The sequence below is a fragment of the Suricata suricatta genome, chromosome 5, assembly GCF_006229205.1.
Source record: "Suricata suricatta isolate VVHF042 chromosome 5, meerkat_22Aug2017_6uvM2_HiC, whole genome shotgun sequence".
In the NCBI taxonomy this organism is placed as follows: domain Eukaryota; kingdom Metazoa; phylum Chordata; class Mammalia; order Carnivora; family Herpestidae; genus Suricata; species Suricata suricatta.
Genome location: NC_043704.1, coordinates 68,777,759 through 68,799,998, shown reverse-complemented (window position 1 = coordinate 68,799,998; position 22,240 = coordinate 68,777,759). Strand labels below are relative to the sequence as shown.

General features: G+C 51.5%; 1 protein-coding gene across 1 annotated transcript in view; it reads left to right on the top strand.

Annotated features, from left to right (window-relative positions):
- The window catches only part of MYLK (myosin light chain kinase), a 181,989-nt gene that overhangs the window by 91,831 nt on the left and 67,918 nt on the right, over positions 1-22,240 (top strand). Inside the window, 4 exon segments of the mRNA XM_029939461.1 lie at positions 745-1,082; positions 6,943-7,014; positions 7,451-8,724; positions 15,740-15,856. Coding sequence (XP_029795321.1) covers positions 745-1,082; positions 6,943-7,014; positions 7,451-8,724; positions 15,740-15,856 — 1,801 coding nt within the window.

The following is a 22,240-nucleotide window of genomic DNA, read 5'->3' as shown; positions in this document are numbered from 1 at the left end:
GGGGGGGGGGGGGGGGGGGGGGGGGGGGGGGGGGGGGGGGGGGGGGGGGGGGGGGGGGGGGGGGGGGGGGGGGGGGGGGGGGGGGGGGGGGGGGAGGGCGGGGGTGGGAGATCGGTGCTGTCACCATGGTCTCTCCCAAGGCAGCTTGGAGGTCAAGAAAGCACGTGAGCTTACTTTGTGTCCCCTGTGGTCCCTGTGCTCCCTTGGTCCCATTCCAGCCCCAGAGGCCAGCTTCCCACCTTTGTCTCAGGGTCTGGCCAAGGGGACCCACTGTTCCCTGCCTTCTGAAGTCCCTGCCCTCTCTGGGTTACTGGTGACAAGTTGCATCAAGTGCCAGGAGAGAAATCTTCTGATCATTTAACAACTGGATAGTGATAGCTTTTTCCCCCTTTATTGAAGTATAGTTAACATACAATGTTACATTAGTGTAGTGATAGCTTTTGAGGTGACTTACGGCCTCTTAGAGTCCTTGCCTTTATAGAACCTTTATTTAAGAAGAGAGACAAGGACACATAAAGCAAGAACAACTCTTAATTTATACACATCTCATTGGGGATCATTAGCACCTAGCCAAGTGTGTCTGTATCTTCTGGGCTACCTCCCCTTGCTTGGGATATAAATATTCATGTCAATATTATCCTCAGAGAACATAACCACGACAGATTTGCCATGAGAAGGGTGTGCTGTAACTGCATATCCACTAACAGTGATTTCTGGACACGCTATAATTGGGGTAACATGCAGTTTTTGACCTTCACCACCATGGAAAGCTGAGTAGATGCTGCCTGCTGAAAGGCCTTCCTCTCTAATCCAACCCTTCGCCAACTTCCAGAGCCCCAGGACGGCACTCAGCCCTGGTTCATCAGCAAGCCGCGCTCAGTGACAGCCTCCCTGGGCCAGAGTGTCCTCATCTCCTGTGCCATAGCTGGAGATCCCTTCCCTACTGTGCACTGGCTTCGAGATGGCAAAGCCCTCTCCAAGGACACTGGCCACTTTGAGGTGCTGCAGAACGAGGATGTGTTCACCCTGGTTCTCAAGAATGTGCAGGCCTGGCATGCCGGCCAGTACGAGATCCTGCTCAAGTGAGTCTGTGTGTCCTGCCAACCTCCTTTAACCCACTAACCCCCTGATTCCTACCTCCTGTCTAAGTCCGCACCCGGGACTGGGAAGCCAGCAGAAACCCAAACTAATGTGGAGGGCTTCCAGGTAAAGGGCAGGCTTGGTGCCGCCAACAAGCTTCCATTTCTCCACGTAAGTGCAAAGGTGCTCATTGCAGACCTTCCCCGCTCAGTTGCCCAGAGTCCTCTGTATTATTGCATTCCAGCTTTTGTTCTCTCGTTACGTGGTGTGTGGAGAATATAAAGGAGGGAAGAAAGGATTAAAATTAGAAAAACAGCAGGAAAGAGGGAATGTATTAGTTACCTATTGCTACGTAACAAACTACCCCAAAATTGAGCAGCTTAAAACAACAGTTACCGCCCCACATTTTCTTTGGGTTGGGAATTGGAAGCTGCTTTGTTGGATCATTTTTACATGAGGTTGCAGTGAACATGTTGGAAGGGACTGTAGACTCTGAAAGCTTGCCTGAGGCGGGAGCCTCCGCTTCTAAGATGGCTCACTCACGGGACTGTTGGCCCGAGACTTCAGCTCCTTGCCGGGTGGACCTCTCCCTAGGACTGCTTGAGTGTCTTTGTGACATGGCAGCTGGCTTCCACAGACCTAGTGGTCCCTGTGCGGAACGAGTTGGAGCCGAGTGCCTTTTGTGATCTACCCTTAGAGGTCACACCTATTACATCTGCCACATTCCATTGGTTAGAAGTAAGTCACTAAGTCCAGCCTGACTGGGTTCTATCTTTTGGAAAGAGGAATGTCAAAGAATTTGTAGACATTTAAAACCATTACAGGGAGGTTAGCCATGCCCATTCTGCTTTTTCTCCTGTTTATGGTCTGTCTAGGTTACAGGGAAAGGTAAGCTCCATGAAGACACACTGCTTGGTTCCCAGTGCCTAGAACAGTGCTGCTCAGAGTCAGCATTCAGTGTTTGTTAAATGAAAGTGATCCAGAAATGTTCTTTTACCTTTAAAATGCTCTCTTAAAATTCCATGCCAGCCGTGGGTTGATAGAGACAGAATGCCAGCCCCTAGGGTTGAAGTAGGCACTGAAGAAGAGTGTTCATCTGCACCTTGACCCTGTGTACAGGAGGTTGTGCCACATGCCAAAAATGTTTGGACCTGCCTTAGCTTGGGTGCCTGGCCACTTTGTAAGGGGCTTGGTCTCCTGAGTACTGAGTGCATCATTTCCAATGCTCTGAGCTATGAAGGGGCTCTGTAGCTACATACCAAAGCTACTGCCATGATAGAGCATTATTCCTATAATAATAACAAAACCTGGTTTGTGCCTCACTTCTTGGTTCATTTCTGGCATGTGCTTATGCTTGTATCAGTTAGGTTTTGCTGCATAACAGACTAGTCCGATATTCAGTGGCTTTATAAAAATAGTCATTTATTATTTCTCTGGATTTTCTAGGAAGTTCTGCTTAGCTGGGCAAGGCTTAGCGAATCTCAGCAGAGTTCATGGAATGTCTGTGGTCAGTTGCTGACATGCTGTGGGCTGCCTGGTCATCGCGGTGCCATTGGCAAGCTGCACAGAGCACGCCAACAACCTTTGCTTCGCACCCAAAGCAGTTATTACCCGGAAGGCAAATCTGCCTCCAGAATAGAGAGAAGATACTCTCTTCCTCCCCTAGCCCAGTTCAAATAATGGGGACTAATCATGCGAGACCAGAGCTTGTCTGCATGGAAAATGTAGAGCTGTGGAATAATACTCACATGAATCAAGCCAAACATCCTAGAAGAGATGAGCTCTTTGTGGGATTTTGAGGACAATAGGCTGAGATTTAGCAAATGAGTAAAGGCTTGGCTGTTGAGGGCATGTTGAAGAGGCTGACAAGCAAGGGTAGGGAAGAGCAAAGCAAGGGCTATGGGAAGTCAGCCAGGCCAGAGTGGAGGGTTGCACTGGGAGGTCGGCAGGCAGACTGTCTGGGCCCAGCTGGGGACAGTCATAAAAGTTAGACTGTCCCAGCTGGAAGGGAATTCAGAAGTTATCTAGCCGACTCATCATTTAATAATGGGGGAAACTGAGGTCTCGGGGTCATGGGCTTGCTCACGGCCACCCAAAGACAAGTAGCAGAGCCCAGATTGGAACCCTCATCTCTGTCTTTTAATCAGATTCTCTTCCATTCCCTGTATCTCTCAAGTGCAGGGGAATTTAGGGAATCCGGGAGGTTACACTGGAGTCCACATCCACACAGCCCTTGTCCAGTGTCCCTCCCCAAAATCCAGCCTCTTCATTCCTTTCAGAAGCTCTTGCCCTAGCCTTGGCTTTGTCTGCGGCTGGGGAGTATGTGCCAGGTCCGCCAGGGGCCCCATGCCCTCCAGCTTCCCTCATGCTGACAGAAATCAGACCTAGATTCACGACAGAGTGCCTTTTGAGGAGGGAGACTGGGTGGCTGGGAGGCAGCAGGGTGGGTGATGTGACAGGTTTTACCTATCCCTGCTAAATCTGTGGGATAGGTGTGGCTAGATGCCCCCCTCCCTGTCCCTAGCTTTTGTCTCCTGAACTAAAAGAAGAAGTGTTAAAAAGTTCCAAATTTCAGATGAAGTATTTGAAAGATTGAGGCTTGCCAAGAAATTAGTTCTTTAAACTAATTTTGCCTATAAAATCCATTCCAGACAAGGGTGATTCAGAGTGGGACAGAGTCCAAGGCTTTAACCAAAGAATGGGCTTCTTATTCAGGTTTTGGGAGGTGGGGGCAAAAAGGGTTTTGCTAGTTTATAAAAGGTGCAGCCTGTGAGGTCATAGCCCCCATACTTGCTGTGGCAGCAGCTGGCCTGGGCATAAGGCCTCATCCTCAGCCCCAGGCCTGACTTGGTAACTGAAGAGGTAGGTGCAGATACAAAAGATGGCCTCAAGAGGCTGTTTGGCTGGCTAGACTATCCAGTGTGTGGGTCCCAGGCCACAGGCCTCTCTGACTTTCGTAGGCTCTCAGTGAATCCATGATTTGCCTTAAAAGCCTCGCAGAGATTTAAGTTCATGGCTGCAGAAGTGGTGACCCTCAGGTCACCACAAGGGATGAACCACTTAGTGGGCCAGCCATAGTGTCCTAGTTCATCTCTGTCTGCCCCTCAGACTTCCCAAGTTGCCTCAGGGTGAGGCCTGTGGACGGGCTGAGCAGTAGGCTCCCTGTGCTCCCTCCTTAAGGGCAGGTAACAGAAAACAATAGAAGCTCCCATGCTTCACGTGGGAGATAGAGCTTCCTCCAGCTCCAGGGACTGGGTGCCCCACCATAGAAAGCCTCTGAAAGGTGTACCTGGGGTAAAGCCATCTGGTCAGGGTCTACTCCTGACTTTTGCATCCGGGCTGTGTTGTGCCTGTGGCAGGAAGAAACTCAGCTGAGACAATGTTGAAAAGTGCTACTGGGAAAACATGGTCCTTGGCCATCCTGTCCTGCTGCTGCTCACCAACCCTGGGCCCTGCCCCATTTGCTTGAAGGAGAGGTTGGGCGGGGGGAATGGCCTAATGCTGACCAGCAGCCTGGCAGAAGTGAGGTGCCAGGGGGTTGGGCCTCACCCACAAATGACCTCTCATGTTTATTCTACAAGTTGATCCAAAGCCCCATGAACCCTTCTGTGCTGAGTTCTCAGGATGTTCTGAGAGCCTGAGCATTGAGGAAGGTGGCCAAGAGGGGACCCCAACAGATGAGAGGAGAGTTGGAAGACAGCACATATCAACCTCTCCTTGTTTCAAATGGGTCTCCATGTCTGAGAGTGAGCGACACCCCGTCTCCCCTGCATATCATCTGCCATGCCATGGGCGGCCAGCTGTCTGATCAGGACCTGGCCCTCCACTGCGCTGGAGGCCAGGCAAACCGAGGTAGATACCCATATACATCAGCAGAGCTGCATGAACGCATGCTCATATGTCTGTCCCCATGTGGATGGCTGTGTTTGTACACCTGTTCCCGGACACAGATGTGCAGGTGCAGGTGTCCACCTGGTAAGATCCCATGTATCTGTGTCCGTGTATGTGGTCCATATATACATATGCACAGAGACATGCACAGACACACATGTATTCCAGAATGGATACATGCACTGGGGTGGAGTGGGAAGGTTACAGGTCTTGGATTCGGATAGACACGGGTGTCACCCCCTTTTCTGCTAGTTGGCTCTGTGAGTTTAAGCAAATGATTTAACCTTTCTAAGCCTTATTATTATTTTTTTTTAATAAAAACAGTGGTGGCTTTACAGAGATGTCAAAAGATTAGGTGAGATAGATTATGTACAGAATCTGTCACAGAACCTGGCACACATCTGTGGTGGGATCTGTGGCACATGTCAGACCCTGCATTGCTAATAAGATGGCCATGCAGGGGCATGAGTGGGAGACCCTCGGAGTTCCAGAACTGCCCCATATAAACTCCTGAGCCTCTTTTCTGTACCTTTAAAATAGGAATATAGTGCTTCTCCCCTCACTGGGATGCTATAGGCACAAGAAGATAATGGATATGAATGAAAGCTGGAGGGCACTATATAAAATGGGAGGTTATCAGGGCACCTGGGTGGCTCAGTCCAATAAGTGTCCAACTTAGCTCAGGTCATGATCTCTCCATTCATGAGTTTGAGCCCCACATTGGGGTCTGTGCTAACAGCTCAGAGCCAGGAGCCTGCTTCAGTCTGTGTCTCCCTCTCTCACCCCTCCCCAACTCTGCTCTGCTCTGTCTCTCTCTGTCTCAAAAATAAGTACTAAAAAAATGTTTTTAAATGTGAGGTTATGACCTTGAAGAGTAGCCCTTGGCTCTCAGTCCTGCCCCCCACCCCGCCCCCTGCCCCTTCCCCGCTAGAGCAATCTTGGCTGGTCAGAACTCAGAACTGCCAGCAGATGGCAGCCTCGAGGGGTCGGAGGGCTGACGGACTCTAAGTCCCTGCAGCACCCAAGCATGGCAAAGTCCCTCCCTGAGCAGAGGAGCCTCAACTCAGCTAGCCATGCACACAGGGATGCTAAAGTTTAAAAAAAGGTTTTTTTTCTTATGTTTATTTTTGAGAGAGACAGAGCCTGAGCAGGGGAGGGACATTGAGAGAGGGAGACACAGAATCTGAAGCAGGCTCCAGGCTCTGAGCTATCAGTATAGAGCCTAACTCAGGGCTTGAACTCACATGAACTGTGAGATGGTGACCTGAGCTGAAGTCAGAAGCTTAAACTGACTGAGCCACCCAAGCGCCCCACTAAAATTTTCATAGTGGGTTGCGGAATCCAGAGCTCTCCCCACCTGAAGGAGGGAGAGAAAAGGCCATCTACGCAGGAAGATACCTGTTCAGTTTTTAATACAGGAAGTTCTGATCTGAGGGCATTGGCTGATGGATGGGGACTGGAGGGTGTTTTCATTTTGTGAGCAGCAGGTGGGGGGGTGGGGGGAGGACACTGCAGAGACGACACAGCCATCTCTGTATTGCGGAACGTGGAGTCAGACTCCGGGCCACTGCCCAGGGCACACAGTACAGCAGCTCCATCAAACCCTAGCAGATTTAGAATTTAGTTTTCTTTTACTTATTGAGCGATTGTATTAATTTTGTAATATACTTACTTCTAGATGTCTGTGTAAGCTGTTGTTCAGAAGATTTTTTTTTTCCTTTTTATATAAGAGCTGGGGGAGGGCGGGGAAAGGGGTGACCAAAGAGGAGAAGGGCCCTGCCCTAAATCTAGGCTTGTGTGGGTGTGTGGAGTCACAACTAAGCCCATGACCCCCTCTTCTCCGGGGCAAGCCAGCCAGCTTATGGCCAAGTTCCTGCATTCCCTGCCCTCCTCACAGCCCTCAGCCAGGGGCTGAGCCGACCCTTGGCTCAGACAGTCTCTTGATCTGTATTGATCTCTCAAATTCTTCAGGAACCGGGTTGGCGAATGCAGTTGCCAGGTGTCACTGATGCTACAGAGCAGCCCCACCAGAGCGCCCTTGCGGTGAGTGCCCCCAGGAGGTGCCTGGCCAGGCCCCACGCCACCACCCGCCCACCTTTTCTCCTGGCCCCAGCAGACCCAGCCCAGCAGCCCCGGATCATTCGTATCCTCCAGCTGAGGCTGCTGAGCCAAGAGGGAGAGATTGGAAGGGGAATGAGGGAGGGAAAGCAGGGGGGAAGTGGGGGGTGAATTATTATTTTTTTTTTGCACACACCCTTATAAGGCTACTGAAGTCATTACCGATGTAACAAACCAAGTAAGCAAGCAAGAGCCTCTCACCAATGTTCCCTTCTATAAACACAGCCTGGCCAGCCCCAGCCTCCCCTTTTCCCTCCCCTTCACCCTCCCTCCCTCAGGGATTTGCTCTCCCCTGACGTTTTGTTCTTACCCAGCCCCTTTTCCTCTTGCTACTTTCCTTTTTTCCCTTCACTGGTTGCAGGGGGAGGGAGCCTGCCAGCTGTGAGGGGCTCTGTGGCCAGGGAGCCGGTGCTGATGGTGGTGGCGGTGACCGCTATGGGACCCTGAGGCCCAGCTGGCCAGCAAGAGGGCAGGGTTGGCCGGAGGAGGAAGACAGTGAGGACGTGCGGGGGGTGCTGAAGAGGCGTGTGGAGACCCGGCAGCACACCGAGGAGGCCATCCGCCAGCAGGAGGTGGAACAGCTGGACTTCCGTGACCTCCTAGGGAAGAAGGTGAGCACCAAGACTGTGTCAGAAGAACACCTCAAGGAGATCCCAGCCGAGCAGATGGATTTCCGCGCCAACCTGCAGCGACAGGTAAAGCCAAAGACTGTGTCAGAGGAAGAGAGGAAAGTGCACAGCCCTCAGCAGGTGGACTTCCGCTCAGTTCTGGCCAAGAAGGGCACTCCTAAGACCCCGATCCCTGAGAAGGCACCGCTTCCAAAACCTGCCACCCCAGATTTCCGCTCAGTGTTAGGCAGCAAGAAAAAATTACCAGCGGAGAATGGTAGCAGCAATCCTGAGGCCTTGAATGCCAAGGCAGCAGAAAGTCCCAAGGCTGTGGGCAATGCCCAGGCTTTAGGGTCCCTGAAACCCTCAGGCAATACCAAGCCTGCCGAGACCCTAAAACCTCTGGGCAACATCAAGCCTGCCGAGTCCCCAAAACCCGTGGACAATGCCAAGCCTGCTGAGACGCTGAAACCCGTGAGTAATGCCAAGCCTGCTGAGACCCCAAAACCCATGAGCAACACCAAGCCTGCTGAGACCCCGAAATCTGTGGGCACCACCAAGCCTGCTGAGACCCTGAAACCCATGAGCAATGCCAAGCCTGCTGAGACCCCAAAACCTGTGAGCAGCACCAAACCTGCTGAGACCCCGAAATCTGTGGGCACCACCAACCTTGCTGAGACCCCAAAATCCGTGGCCAATGCCAAGCCTGCTGAGACCCCGAAATCCATGGGTATTGCCAAGCCTGCTGAGACTGCAAAACCAGCTGGGAAGGAAGAAATCAAGAAGGAGGTTAAGAATGATGTGAACTACAAGAGGGGGCATGCAGGAGCCACAGATAATGAAAGCAGATCAGAGAGCCAAGGGACGGCCCCAACCTTCAAGGAGAAGCTACAGGATGTCCACGTGATGGAGGGCGAGAAGCTGCTACTCCAGTGTCAGGTGTCCTCTGACCCCCCAGCCACCATCACCTGGACGCTGAATGGAAAGACACTCAAGACCACCAAGTTCATCATCCTCTCCCAAGAAGGTAACAAAGGCGAGAAGTGGGAAGAAGGGGGCCCTGAGCCTTGAGCTTGTTGACTGCCACTTGCAGCCCAGAGCCTGGGCTGGAACGCCCAGCCTCTGTGCCCCCTCACTGACAAGAGAAGCTCAGGGCCCTTGGGCACTCACTCTGTCTCTGAGTGGTGAGAGGTGAGCGGCTGGTGCTGTGGTGCGGGCCCAGGCCCTGGCATCTGTCTGGCAGAGCTGCCTTGGGGCAGCCCCAGCTCTGGCTCCTCAGAGTGGCCCTGGGTCTGAGCTAGTGCCCCCCAGCTCTGGTGTGGAGAGAGCTCTGTGTGCAGGGGTGACAGGGCCCTGGGGCTGCAGCCCACCAGCGGCTCTGAGCTGAGCGCTGCTTTTCCAGCAGGATTTTGGAGTAGGAGAAGGGTGTGCACCGACGGGATGGCACAAGACTGTGATTTGGGGTCATTAACAGCTTAAGACTTGATAATATTGTGGGCTTGAAGGGATCTGTCAGGGAAGCCAAAAGCCCCAAATAGCCCCTATGGCACACACTCCTGGGCAGACAGAGCCACTTGCTTCCTAATTTGGATGAGACTTTTGTTTGCTGGTATTTCACATTCTTGGGTTGTAGGGAGAAGGGGGGGCGCACTAAACCTTGACATCTGGAGCTTTTCAGGGTCTGAAATTCTCAGATGGGCCAGTTTAGACTTATAGTAGAGATAGGGGTAAGAGGGACATCTTCCCTGGACCTTCAGTTTGGTTTGAAATGTTTTAGCCAAGCATCTCCGGGCTGCAGGGAAACTCCAAGTCCGGCAGACTTCCCACACCCCACTCGGTGGCCAGCGCTGGAACAGAGCCCAGCCCGAGCTTGAGGCTGATGCCGGTGGCTCGGGACAGGGCAGGGCACAGTGCTCCCCAGGAAGTAGCATTTTACCCTTAAGGGGTAGAGGGCGGCAGCCAAGCAGAGGCCCAAGCGGACAGGTCCTGTGCAATCCCGATCCCCTGAGATGTCACAAACACCCCTCACTGCGCTGCTCCCCTTTCCGTCCTCTGACTGCACAGCCCTCTCCCCTACCCCACTCCTCCTCTTCATCAGCCTTCCTCCTTCCTCCTGAAACCCGAATGGAGCATTTGAAGGAAGCAGTATCACTCTCAGCCCACGATAAGATATCTTTCCTCATTCTACAACTCAGTCAGCAAATCTGGAGCAGCTGAGTGTTTTGAATCTAAGTGCTAAAAGAGTAAATGGGAAGTTGACCAGGAGAGAGAAAAATGTTTTATTTTCTGCCACTGTGTTGATAGGAGGATGTTTCCCTGTGGTTATCTCCAGATTAGTAGGGTCCTCTGGAAGGCATCCCTTGGCTCTGCTAGTGGTCCATTATCCAGCCTGCCTGTGGTCCACACACAGGTGGGCATGGGGTCACCACGGCAGGGTGAGATGTGCAGGGGAATGAGTGCCACAGCTGTCCCTGTCACCCTTGTGGGCCCCTTTGGAAAGCCTTTGGCAGAACTGATCTGAAACCCGACTGGGAACATTTTCCAGGTTACCCTGTGGTGATCTTCAGGAAGTGTGGAAGGTGGGTAGCCACACGCCCTCAGCAAAGGCTGGTCTGCCTGCACAGTGTGGGGCCCGTGGCTACACCCGCCTCAGGGAAGCTGATGTTCAGATAGCTGAGGGCAGCATCCAGAGGAGACGTGCACAGAACCTGCAGCGCCATGAACAGCAGCTCGTAGTAAACAACCCTCTCAACTGAGCAATGTAAGCAGGCCTCAGCCCTGGTCTCAAAAACACACCTGAGCCATTAGACCCTGCTGCTCGCGTCCAGAGTGCCTTGCATATGTGGTATCTGCTGTCCCTGAGCATTAAAGGGCATAGAGACCCAGCCACCCCAGTATCACCTCCCATAGAAACCACCTCAGAGGGACAGTCAGGTCCAAATCAGAGGAAGAAGAAATGATTAAAAGAAGGCCAGCACAAGGAGGGGAGAGAGAAGGACTGGGCGTGGGTGGGTAGGAAGGGGCTGTAGAGACAGCCCCAATCAACCTTTTAAAAATACTCTAAATATTTGTAATTCTCCTTTGAAAACTAAAAATAGCTTGCATACACTGAACACCGTGTGCCAAACACGGCCCTAGGCATCTTACGCTTTTCGCTCTTTTAATCCTGCCCATTTCTAGAAGTGAAGTTTCCTGCCTAAGATCTCACAGCAGGCTAGTGACAGAGCTGAGATTTGAACAGAGGCAGCCGAGTTCTGGCACCTAGACCTTGATGCCATATTACCTCTTAGTTAATTCTCGTTAGGTGCCGGCACACTGGTACAGCTGAGAAACCTTGCATGACCCACTCACCCTGAGCGTTGTCCATCAGGGGAAAATACTAATGTCTATTTACTCCTCAACACTGTTAATAGTTGTTAAGAGTCTGGAAGGCTGGCTGTGCCCTCTAGGCTTGCCAGATTTCTGGTATTTTCCCTGCAGTGGAGGAAGCAGACCTTGACATGGGCCTATCTCCCTTGCCACGGTAGGGAGAGTACCTAGTCTTAAAAATACCAGCCCCGTTTTCTGTCTATCCTTCCCTAGAGCTTCTCTCTCCACATCTTCAAGAGCCTGGGTTAGACACAGACCTGAGGGGAAGAGCCTGTCTTCAAGCCTTTTCAGTGACCACTTCAGCAGGCCCCACTACAAGGAACAGGGCACGCTGGGAGGTGTGAGTGGATCTGCTCTCCATAGACCTGGAAAGAGGGGACACACAATCACAGTGATAAAACGGTTCTGGCCAAGTGCCGAAGTTGAGCTGGTAGGTGTAGAAGAAGAAGGAGCTGAGTGGTAGGGCCACAGGAAAGGCTGGTGCTGAATGAGGTGCGCCAGGGCTCATGGCAGGCACAGGAGGGGAGGTGTGGGCTTCCCGGGCAGGGGCTCTGGCACAGCAGAGGCAGGTCTGCTCAAAGCCTGGGCTGGGCTGGAGAGGAAGGCATGACCCATGCCATCCTATGTCATGCTGAGGAGCTCCATTCTCAAGGCAATAGGGAGCCATGTAAGAGTGTGGAATGAGTAAGAGTGTAGAATTTATACATTCTAGTGCCTAAATGGAATGTGCCCAAAGACAAGTAAGGAGCCTACTGAAGAGGTCAGGGAGAAAGGTGGTAAGGCTTAGACTAAGAAGATAGCCATGGCACAGACAGGAAACAACCAGTTCAAGAAGCAGGGACAGAGTTAATAGAACCTGTTGCCTGGCTTGGGAGCAGGGGGCAGATAAAGAAGAGGAAGGAGTGGAAGCCCACTGTGTGCTCGTGTTTGGGTGACTGAGGTCACATTTCCACTGGCATCAGTGGAAATAAGAAAGCTGGTGGTTTGAGGTAGTCTGGAGATGAAGGGGGAGGGAGTGGCTAAGGGGGTCTCCCCGTCCTTCGCACCCCACTCTGCATCCTCTCTGCCCTACCCTCCTGGTTTGGAATCCTTCTTGCTCCACTGCCCTGAATCCTGTGCTGTTATGTTGTCCTAGATCAAAATTTGCTTCCTCCAGGCCTTGCCAGACTGTTCTCACCAGCCTTTGACCATGAGAGACTCCTCGTGGAATACAATCTGCACATACATCTAAACCGTACTGCTGCTGTGTTTATAGGTTTCAGGGGGGCTTCTCTGAACCCCTGTAGCTTGGATTGACGAGCCCCCGCCCAAACAGGGTTATGTTCACCCCATTTAGCACCAAGGAGAGCAGAAGAGGTGTGCAAGGAGTCGGCTGGAGTTGACTGCTACATCTTGGGGGGTGTGTAGAGAGGTACCTTCCCCTTCCTGCAGCATCCCCAGAGCTGCTGAGCAGTTGGTGTCCTCTTGCGGCAGCTGGGCCTGCCCTCCAGGCCTGCGGAGGGATGGCACCAGGCCCTTTCAGGCCCTCAGGCCTTGGCCTTGGCTGAGGACTGGGAGGGATGGCCAGTGAGCCCAGGGGAGCTCTACACTGCAAGAAGTGCTTTCATCTTTATGCCCTGTTTCCTGTCCCCAGGCCGGGCTGCTTTCCCTGGCAAACATGTCTCCCAGGCTAATAATGAGAGTTCATTTTTGTTGCTGTTGTCAACCGATGATTCATTTTTAATCACCTTTAATGTGTGATCTTACAAAGGTTTTTTAAAAAACCTATAAGAGTTCATCATACAAAACACTAGGATTTATACATTCTAGTGCCTAAATGCAATATGCAAGGCAATATTGTATATGTATAATCTACCTGAAGAACTCTGACTTAGGATTTTTTTCCTTTTAGAAACTATGTTATCATTTTCAATGGTAGGTTATATTTACTAAATGTTCATGACTCTCTTGCACAGATACTCCCAGATCACCTGCTACAGAAATGTGCCTTGGTCATTCTAAGATGGCAATTTTTTTTTCACTGTGACTGCATTTCAGGCTCAGGAAAAATATTCGTAATAGATACGGTCACTGCCCTCCGAGAAATAGTGTGGGAGACAGACATGTGTTTCAGTAATGGCCTTGGAAGACATGCTCTGAAAAAGGGAAACTCGGGACACAGAAGAGGTCTGTCTTCTTATGGGGGGATGCTTATCGGTGACAGGGAAGGTGCTGTCCTGGAGGAGGTGACCTGGAACTGAGTTGCACTGTCCAGACATTCTAGGGGACCAGGGTGGGGAGGCACTGCTCACTGAGGGCATCCTCAGAGTACAACCTCCAGGGCTTCAGGCTACCCTCTCCCACCCTGCATCCCCCGCCCATCCTCCCTTCTCCTCACACACTTGGAGTAAGATGGGGGACCTTCAAACTCCATGGCCACGAGGAGCTCTCCCAGGGACAGTTCTAGCTGAGCTGTTTATTAGAGCCGTGGTTCTGTGGTGACTGTTACCATCCCCCTCTCAAAATTCCCCACCAGGCTGAGGCTTCTCGAAAAAAACCTCTGGGAAACAGTTTTTCTTCTGGAGGTCAGGAATAAGCTGTCCCACAGGAAATACCAGATTCTTCCATCTGGGCTAGACGGGCCTCCAGGCCTGCCGGGGGGCCCTCCCCCAGCCCACGCAAGCACGTGGCCAGGGGTCCAGGCTTTGGGAGGCTTGATGAGCTGCCGGCTCTACTGCTTTCCCTGGTGAGGGGGTGAGGGGGTGAGGGCCATGATCTAACTGCCCCTCTTCTCCTGGTGGTCTCACCACTTGTCTTTGCAGTTTGTGCCATTTGGGCTCAAGGCTGAAGGCAGTGAGGGGACGGAAACTGAAGTACAATCAGGCCTTTGAGCAGGATGTGCACTGGGAGTGGGGTGTCTGCTCCCAGAGCTTTAGCCTCAGACTGAAGGGAAGTGATAAAAGGGGGTGTGTTTCCTCTAAGCCTCAAATCCAGATGCCAGAGGTCATCATAGCATCCCCCTGCCCTCTCAGATGAATGGAAGGTCCTCTCTAGAGAGGACAGTCACCCTCAATACCAGATTCCGGTGCCTCACCTGCATGATGGAGTTCCTAAAATTCCAGCCTGAGCCCTTTCTGTTGCAGTTTCTGCAAATTCTGTCTCCTGACTGCAGTGAGAAGAGACCCCGAGCCCTGGGCCCCCCCCAGGGGAGAATGTAGTGAGGCCTTTCCTGAGAGGTAAGGTCTATATGAATAGGAGGGAGGTGGTCCAGAGAACTAAGGTTTCCCTGTTCAGCACATAACCCAGGTGCCAAGAAGCAAAGAGAACCGTTACGCCTCTGTCTTCCTTTCCAGCCTTAATGAGGTTCTCTGATTATCCTTGTATTCGTTGCTCTCAAGTCTGTGCCTTTGCCTAATGGGGGTGAGGGGGCTTTTTGAGATCAAAGACCCTTTGGTAGCAGTGCCCGTTGACCTCCCTTCTGGCCATGCTGACCCGCACATACGCCTGGGATGCACATGGCTCTGCCCAACCAGGGCCAGCGGTTTATGCTAAGCAATTGGCAGGGGGAGTGCAGTAGCTGCAGCCTGTGGCTCCAGGCAGCAGGATGCACGTGGCCCTGGCTCTGTCCTCCTCTTTGTGTGATGACTGCCGCCCTGACAACGGGGCAGCTTTGGGCAGGACGCCATGCTGTTGGCTTGTTTGTGTGTCTGAAGGCAGGAACTATGGTGCCACTGCCCTCCTGCCTGGCCCAGCAGTCCCAGAAGTCCAAGCACTGGCCTCTCCCCACATCCTGAGGGAAATCCCCAAGGGCAGTACTCCAGAGAAGTAGCCAGCCCTGGGGTGAGAGAGCTAGGGTGGGCAGGGACCAGACCCCCAATTCCTGTGAGTGCCCAGCCTGGCTGTTCCTTTCCCTAACCAGGCCAGAACAGGTACACTGGGGTGGAGGGATTCATGGGGAAAGAAGGCCATCTCCACCCTTCTCTGAGGTCACCAAAGACCCTGCAGTGAAGGGAGAGAGCCCCAAAGTACCCCTCTCCCAGCCCAGTGCCCATCGTTGGCCATGCTTTCAGCTCACATACCATTCCTGAGAAGCCAGCACCAGGGTCTCAGGGTTCCCTCCTCCTCCCAGGAGACCTTCCCACAGGTCAGTGTTCCTGCTGGACAGGGACCCCTGCCCTCTCTCACCCACCTCTTTGTTCAGAACTCCCTTTTCTAAGATTCCAGAATAAATAATTGATATAAGCAGGGCAGAGCCTCCTCACCTGCCATTGTTCCTGCCTACCACGGGTCTATAAACCTGTGCTTGGCTACTGCTTATCTCTCTTGGTGACATGCCAGGGTGCAGGTCCAGGGTCCCTCTGCTCCTTCTATTGTATGGGATGCTCTCCAAAGGCTGAGACTATTTTGCTCCCTTCTTCTGTACCTTTCCATTATGTCCCCATAAGAGAGCTTGCTGGAAGGTGGGAAGAGGGTACCAGGAATATATTTAGGGATCAGTTATTTTGGACCTGGGTTATCAGCAAAAACTACCATGACCTTGGTAGGAAGAGAGGGTTGGTTCCCACAGGCCCTCTGGCTTCTGGGCTCCTAGCGGCCACCCTTATGAATAACATTCACCTGCCATGTTCCAGGTCCAAGGGCAAGTATTGGGCTTATACTGGGTCCACTCAATTGTTCTTCCTCTTCCTTCCTAGGCTCACTGTGCTCTGTCTCCATCGAGAAGGCCTTGCCCGAGGACAGAGGCGTGTACAAGTGCATAGCCAAGAATGGTGCCGGCCAGGCTGAGTGCTCCTGCCAAGTCACCGTGGACGGTAGGTTGTGCCAACCCATCACTGCCACGCAGAGTCCTGCTTCTCAGCCCTTCCCTGGCCAACCGCACCTAAACAGAACTGCATCCAAGGCTGCCATCTCTACCTGAGTCATTCGTTTCATGGGTATCTAGCCATCTTTTACAAAAAAAAGAAAAATAAGCCAGAAAGGAAGCTCTACTTGATAAGGCCCTGTTTGACCTTGCAGCCCTGCCCCTGACTGAGAGGAGGGGCCGCTCACCTTATTGGCCCCGCCCTGTCCCTAGTCCTGACCCCACATGCAGAAAGAAGCTTGCTAAGCAGGGAAGCCAGGCACAGGGCTGGAGGAGAAAAGACACACCCACAGGAAAATGACTATGTAGTATTTTACAAGCTGCAGCCAACAAGTGTCAGTGCTGGCAGGTCAGACCTGTGGTGAGGTGAGGACGGAGTTGAGCGGGGTCCATGTGGGGACACCTCCCGGAAGAGGTGAGTTGGGGATGCGTCGTTATGTAGAGGGGACAGGCCCACCTCTGCAAGAAGAAAAAAGAATTATAATGTAGCAGAGGGAGATAAAGAAACGTGGGGACAGAGGGCTGCCCGACCTGCATGGAGTTTCATTTTTTTTTTAATGTTTATTTATTTTTGAGAGAGAGAGAGTGTGTGTGAGACAGAGCACAAGCAGGGGAGGGGCAGAGAGAGAGGGAAACACAGAATCAGAAGCTGCTCCAGGCTCCAAGAGGCCAGCACAGAGCCTGATGCAGGGCTGGAACCCACGAACAAGGAGATCATGACCTGAGTCAAAGTCGGACGCTTCACCTCCTGAGCCCCTCCTTGCCCCTGGAGTGGAGTTTCTGAGTGAGGAAAGGGGGAGGCCAGGCTGTGAGGGGCTGCGATTTGTCCTAGAGAAATGCAGGCTGTGTGTTTGTGACTCTTCTTTCTCTCTTCTTTGTGAAGTTTAGAATTAGAGCCTCAGAAGTAGAACAGTCCTTGGGATGATCTAGGCAACCACCCTCATTTTGAACAGTAGAAAACCAAGGCCCTTGAGAAGGAATACGTCCCGTTCAAGGTCCTCCAGTCTGTTGAGATTCCAGCTAGAGCCAGAATGCCATAGTGGGACTCACAATCCAGGGCCCTTCCTTCCTATTTCATTACTTGCCTGGAACTATCTGAAAAGGGTGTGTGGGGGAAGTAATTTCTTGCCTTTGAAATGCCTAACTAGTAACTCTAAGTGACATGTGAAAAACTGGTATCCAAATAAGGCAACTCAAAGACCAGCTTGGTTGCTCTTCTGACTCCTGCATATGATCACTTGGGGTATAAAGTCCTGACCTGGTTCCATACCATTCCACAAGATACGGAACCTTTGTCCCCATTCTCCGCTTTATAATCTGATTTCTGATCATAAACCCTGAGATCCGTGATATATTAGGAATGGAAGAAAAGAAAGGAGTCTTTTTTTTTTTTTAAGAAAAAAGAGCATTGAAAAGAAAAGTTAAGAAAAATATACACACAGTAGCAAAACAACTTAACTTGTCAATAGCCAGCAGTAAAGCTGAAATGGTAGAGTATGGTGTCTCCCTGGAGTTCTGTGAATGTGACTGTCACTGGGGCTCTGAGTTGATGGAGTGGATTTGATGGGTCAGTTCAGAGCGGGGCTTGAAACCCATGTTTTGAGGCTCTGGGCAGGGGCTGCTGCCGCCAAGTACTCCAGTGTGTGACCCGGGTTGTCACCTGCCCAGGTCACATTCCTGCTCCTTTCCCTACAGGTCCTACAGTTTAAAAACAAACTAACAAACAAACAAAACAAAAAAACTGTTTCTGGGAACTTGACTCGGAACAGCCTGCACTTGAGACTCATGCTAGACCCAACCAATCCTGAAGGAAGCCCAGGATATCTGCACTGGGGATCCCTGGACTCTTTGGGTCCTGTTTGCACGGCTGAAGGCAGGAGAGCAATTCATTCTCTTTATCTGCAAAGTGTTAGCACCTCTTTGAGAAGCAGCAAATGTTTATTTTGAAAACCAAACTTTGTTTTCAAAATAAAATTTTCTTTTTTTCTATAGAATACATTTGGGGATTTTTTTTTCTTTTTTAAAGTTTGGAGAATTTATTCAGCAACTTGTGGGATTTTTTGACCCATAAATTGGCCTTCTTCTCCTGGATTCCCTTGTTCTCTCCGCTAATCTTGATCACCACTGCTTATCTCTAGTTTGGCCTCGGGGCTGCCGACTAAGAGCTGGGTCTTAGTAGAAGGGCTAGCAAAGGGATCAGAGGGAGACCAGCTGAGATAACAGGACTGACTGTCAGTTAATTGGTTTTTGTTTTTCAGAAGGAAAAAGGGCAGCCCCCTTCACACCCACTCTTGTCCCTGTTGCTAGACTTGGAGATATGTTAGTGTCCTGCACGTGGGTGGCCTTCTTGCTGCATGGAATTTTATTTCTCATCCATGAGCCACCTCTAGACAAAAGACTGCAGTTTCCCTAACTTCTCCCCTGCAACCTTGTGGCACCTTTCCCCTCTTGTGCCCCTCTCAGCCGAGCTGGTTTCCTGTCCTTTGTCTGTCCCCCAATCCTCCCAGCTCTAAACAATCCCAGGGGGTTCATGGACTCTTTGAAATTATAGGCAAAATTTTGTGTGTTTGTAGATCAGAGCACTTTTCTGAAGAGAGCACCCATAGGTTTTAAGCAAACTTGCCCTAAGAAGAGACTGTCACCGAATTGCAAGTTCGCTCATTGTGTGGGGTCTCCTGACTTCTCTCTCCATCTGCAGCTGCTTGCTCAACCTCTTGATAGGACTGTGTGCCTCCCTCTCAAGGGGCAGTGAGGTCTCTCTCCCCTAGGGGTGGGGACATTAGCTCCTGCTGACATCACACTGGCCTTACCCCCTGACAGTCACCAGCTCTCAGTCACACAGCTTATGCCAAGCACCCTGAAGACTATATATCTGTGGCCAATATAATGATATATTTCAGGACCTCGTAAAAATGACTTTGGCTCATTGGCCATTCTATATTAGCCACACCCCCATTTTTCCCTCTTAAAGACAAAGGGATGTAACCTTTATAACTCAGCACATTTGGCTATGATCATCATGCCGTGTGTCTTTTCCCTAAGCAAAAGGCTGGTCTTGTGCACTTTCTTTTTTTTTTTTTTTTTAATTTTATTTAATGTCTTATTTATTTTTGAGAGAGACAGAGAGAGAGAGAAAGAAAGAGACACAGCATGAGCAGGGGAGGGTCAGAGAGAGAGGGAGATACAGAATCCAAAGACAGACTCCAGGCTCTGAGCTATTAGCACAGAGCCCGATGCAGGGCTCGAACTCACAGACTGTGAGATCGTGACCTGAGCCAAAGTCAGACGCTCAACCAACTGAGCCACCCAGGTGCCCCTCATGCACTTTCTTGATCTGCTCACACCCCTGTTCCTTCCAAGTGCAGCAGAAGGGGCAAGTGTCAACCTTGTACCCCAGAAAGCATCTGAAGCCCGAAATGGGTAAGGACTTGCCAGAAGACTCATCCAGGAGGACAAAAGCTGACCTTCAAGGTTTGCTCTGGCCAGAGGGTCTTGTGCATTTTTAGCTTATACAGCAGTTGGGCAGGGTATCTCTCAGTGGAAAACTGAGGCTCTGCAAGGGTGAGCAGCCTTCCCAGGTCACACAGACAGTACACAGAGGTGCAGACTCTCTGGACATCTCTGACTCCACAGCCCTTGCCCTTGGAGCCACCCTGAGCAGGGAGTTAGAACAAGACTTACCCTGACAGGGCTCACACCTGGGTGTGTCAGGTTCTAAAGCCTACCCTTTCCACAACTTGGTGTGGCCTCTCTGTCTAGTGGATAGCATGGCAGTGTCCGCTGTCCAAGACATCTAGGTCTGCCTTAGTGATAGCCCTTCCTACTGGGAAATCCTTCTGCTCACCTGGCCTGAGTGACCCATTCCTTCTCATTCAGACCCAGGTGAGAGGTAGGAAAACAAAACCCTTTGTAGGCCCAAATCCCAAGACAAGGCAGCTTAGGCCACCCTTCCCCAGCTGCCCTGGCCACAGCTACCAGTGAGATCAATGGAGGGCCATGCATTTGCGTGGTAGGAGGGGATGTTCCAGTGGGCATCCTGTGGTCATTCATTCCACTCTGTGCCAAGCTCTGCTCTTGGGGCTGGGTTAAAAGCAGTGAACAAAACAGAAGTTCCTGTTCTTGGGAACTTTACATTCTAGCGAGGGGAAACCAGTAATACAGATGAACAGACATGTGATCTCGGGCAATATCAAGTGCTGTGAAGGAAACACAGTAGGGTGTGGGGAAGGAGAGGTTGCTGTTAGAGAGGGTGGCTGTGAGGCCTCTGTGGGGAAGTGACATTGGAACAGAGGCCTGAAGGAAGTGTGAAGGAGTCTCTAAGTAAGAAAGAGGAGGTAATGGTGAGAGTAAAGCCCTGAGTGGAGGCTGTCCCTGAGGCATTCCCGGGAGTGGAAGGCCAGGGTGGCTGAGCTGTGAGCCAGGGGCAGGGTGGTCGGAAATGAGGTGAGGATGACCAGCAGCCAGATCTGAAGCCTGAGTGTGGTGGGCCATCTCCAACATGGTGAAGGATCACTCAGGTGACCATGGTGACCGGAATCACCCAGTACCCGTATAGGTGAGAGGGAGAGCAGAGAGACCTTCTGTGATGGCCCAGGCAGGAGCTGATGTCAGCTTAGGCTCTATGGTAGATGTAAGAAGTGATGAGATTCATAATCTCTTCTCACAGTAGAACTGATAGGATTTGGTGATGCATTAGAAATGGAGAGAGAGAAGGCCACCTGGATGGCTCAGTGGGTTAAGCAGCAGACTTTGGCTCAGGTCATGATCTCATGGTTTGTGGGTTTGGGTCCTGTGTCGGGCTCTGTGCTGACACCTTGGAACCTGGAGCCTGCTTCAGATTCTGTGTCTTCTCTCTCTGTCCCTCCTCTGCTCATGCTCTGTCATTCTCTCTCTCTCTCTCAAAAATAAATATTAAACAAAAAGAAAAAGAAATGGAGAAAGAGAAAAGGAAGTCAGAGTGGCTTAGTTCTCATGGGGGAGTGTGGATCAAAGGTGGTACCACCTTCTGAGATAGGCATGCAAGGGGCAGGGGCCAATCAAGTGCCTGTGAAGTGTGAGATGTCCATTAGACATCCAGATGGGCACATCACATAGACAGGCATTTAGATGAGCCTGGAGTTAAATGAGGAGGTCAGGGTTGGAGGCAGGGTATGGGGAGAAGTCAACATAAGAGACCATTGAATGTCCTGGTACTGGATGAGGTCCCTAAGGTGGATATGGATGGAGTAGGGAGGAGGAGGAGGAAGGCGGGACAGAAGTATGGGAAGGAGATCGAGAAGGAATGGCTACGGTGGGACAGGAGGAAATCCAGGAGACAGAGGTGCCCCAGAAACCAAATGGCAGCCATTTGCATAAGGAAGGAATGATAACATCAGTGTATCAGGTGCTACTGCTGAGTAGAACAGGATGAGCCTGAGACCGTCAGCTTTGACAGTTCACAGGGGGTTTGTGACTGTGACAAGAGGGTTTAGTGGGGCGATAGTAAAAAAGTCCGAATTGAGGCATATAGAGACTGAGTGGCCCACTGAAGTCCATGTAACTAATAACTAGCTGGCTGGGGATTTAAACGCAAGCTGTGGCTCCAAACTACAGCACTTTGCTGCCACCATGGCCATCAGGAACCTTTGACTATGCCTGAACTGATAGCCATGCACCCTTCTTCCTGCCACGTTCATAAGTCTGCTCCCACTTTCACATGTCGGTCATGTCGCCACAGGCAGCTAACGTGCATTAGACTGAACTAAATAGAGCCGCTTCCCCAGTAGGCCAGAGACACTTGAGTATTGGCTAATAGTATGGCTCCATGCGAAATGAGCAGATAAAGCACTTAGCATCGTGCCAGGCATGGGCTAAGTAACCCAGTAAATGTTCGCTGTTACTTTATATCTCGTTCACTCTGTTAGGGTGTTACTCCTATTTTCCTGGTGAAGGTCAAGCTCAAAAAAGTTCAAGGAACTTGCCCAAGAACTCAGGCCCCAAACGGCTAGAGCCAGAAAGGAGCTTTTTTCCTGACTAGAGCACCCCTCCTCTGAGCCAGATTGCTGCTTGCCCTCCGCAGAGAAAGATGCCAGCCCCTCTGCCCTGCCCGCTGTGGAGCTGCTGGAAGCTTGAACCCACCCCCTCCCACCCCCTCAAGCCTTCTAATAGCTCAATCCCCCTGCCCTAGGCTTGTAATTCAGGGAACCAACCTCCTAGGGAAGACAGAAGCAACAAGGCTGCCCTGAAGGGCCGTGTCTGGAGCTAGCCCAGGAGTGGATGGGGTGAGGCATTGTCCATATAAGGACAGGTTTTCCTCTTTATGTAGAGGCCCCTCACCTCCCTATATTTCCATCTT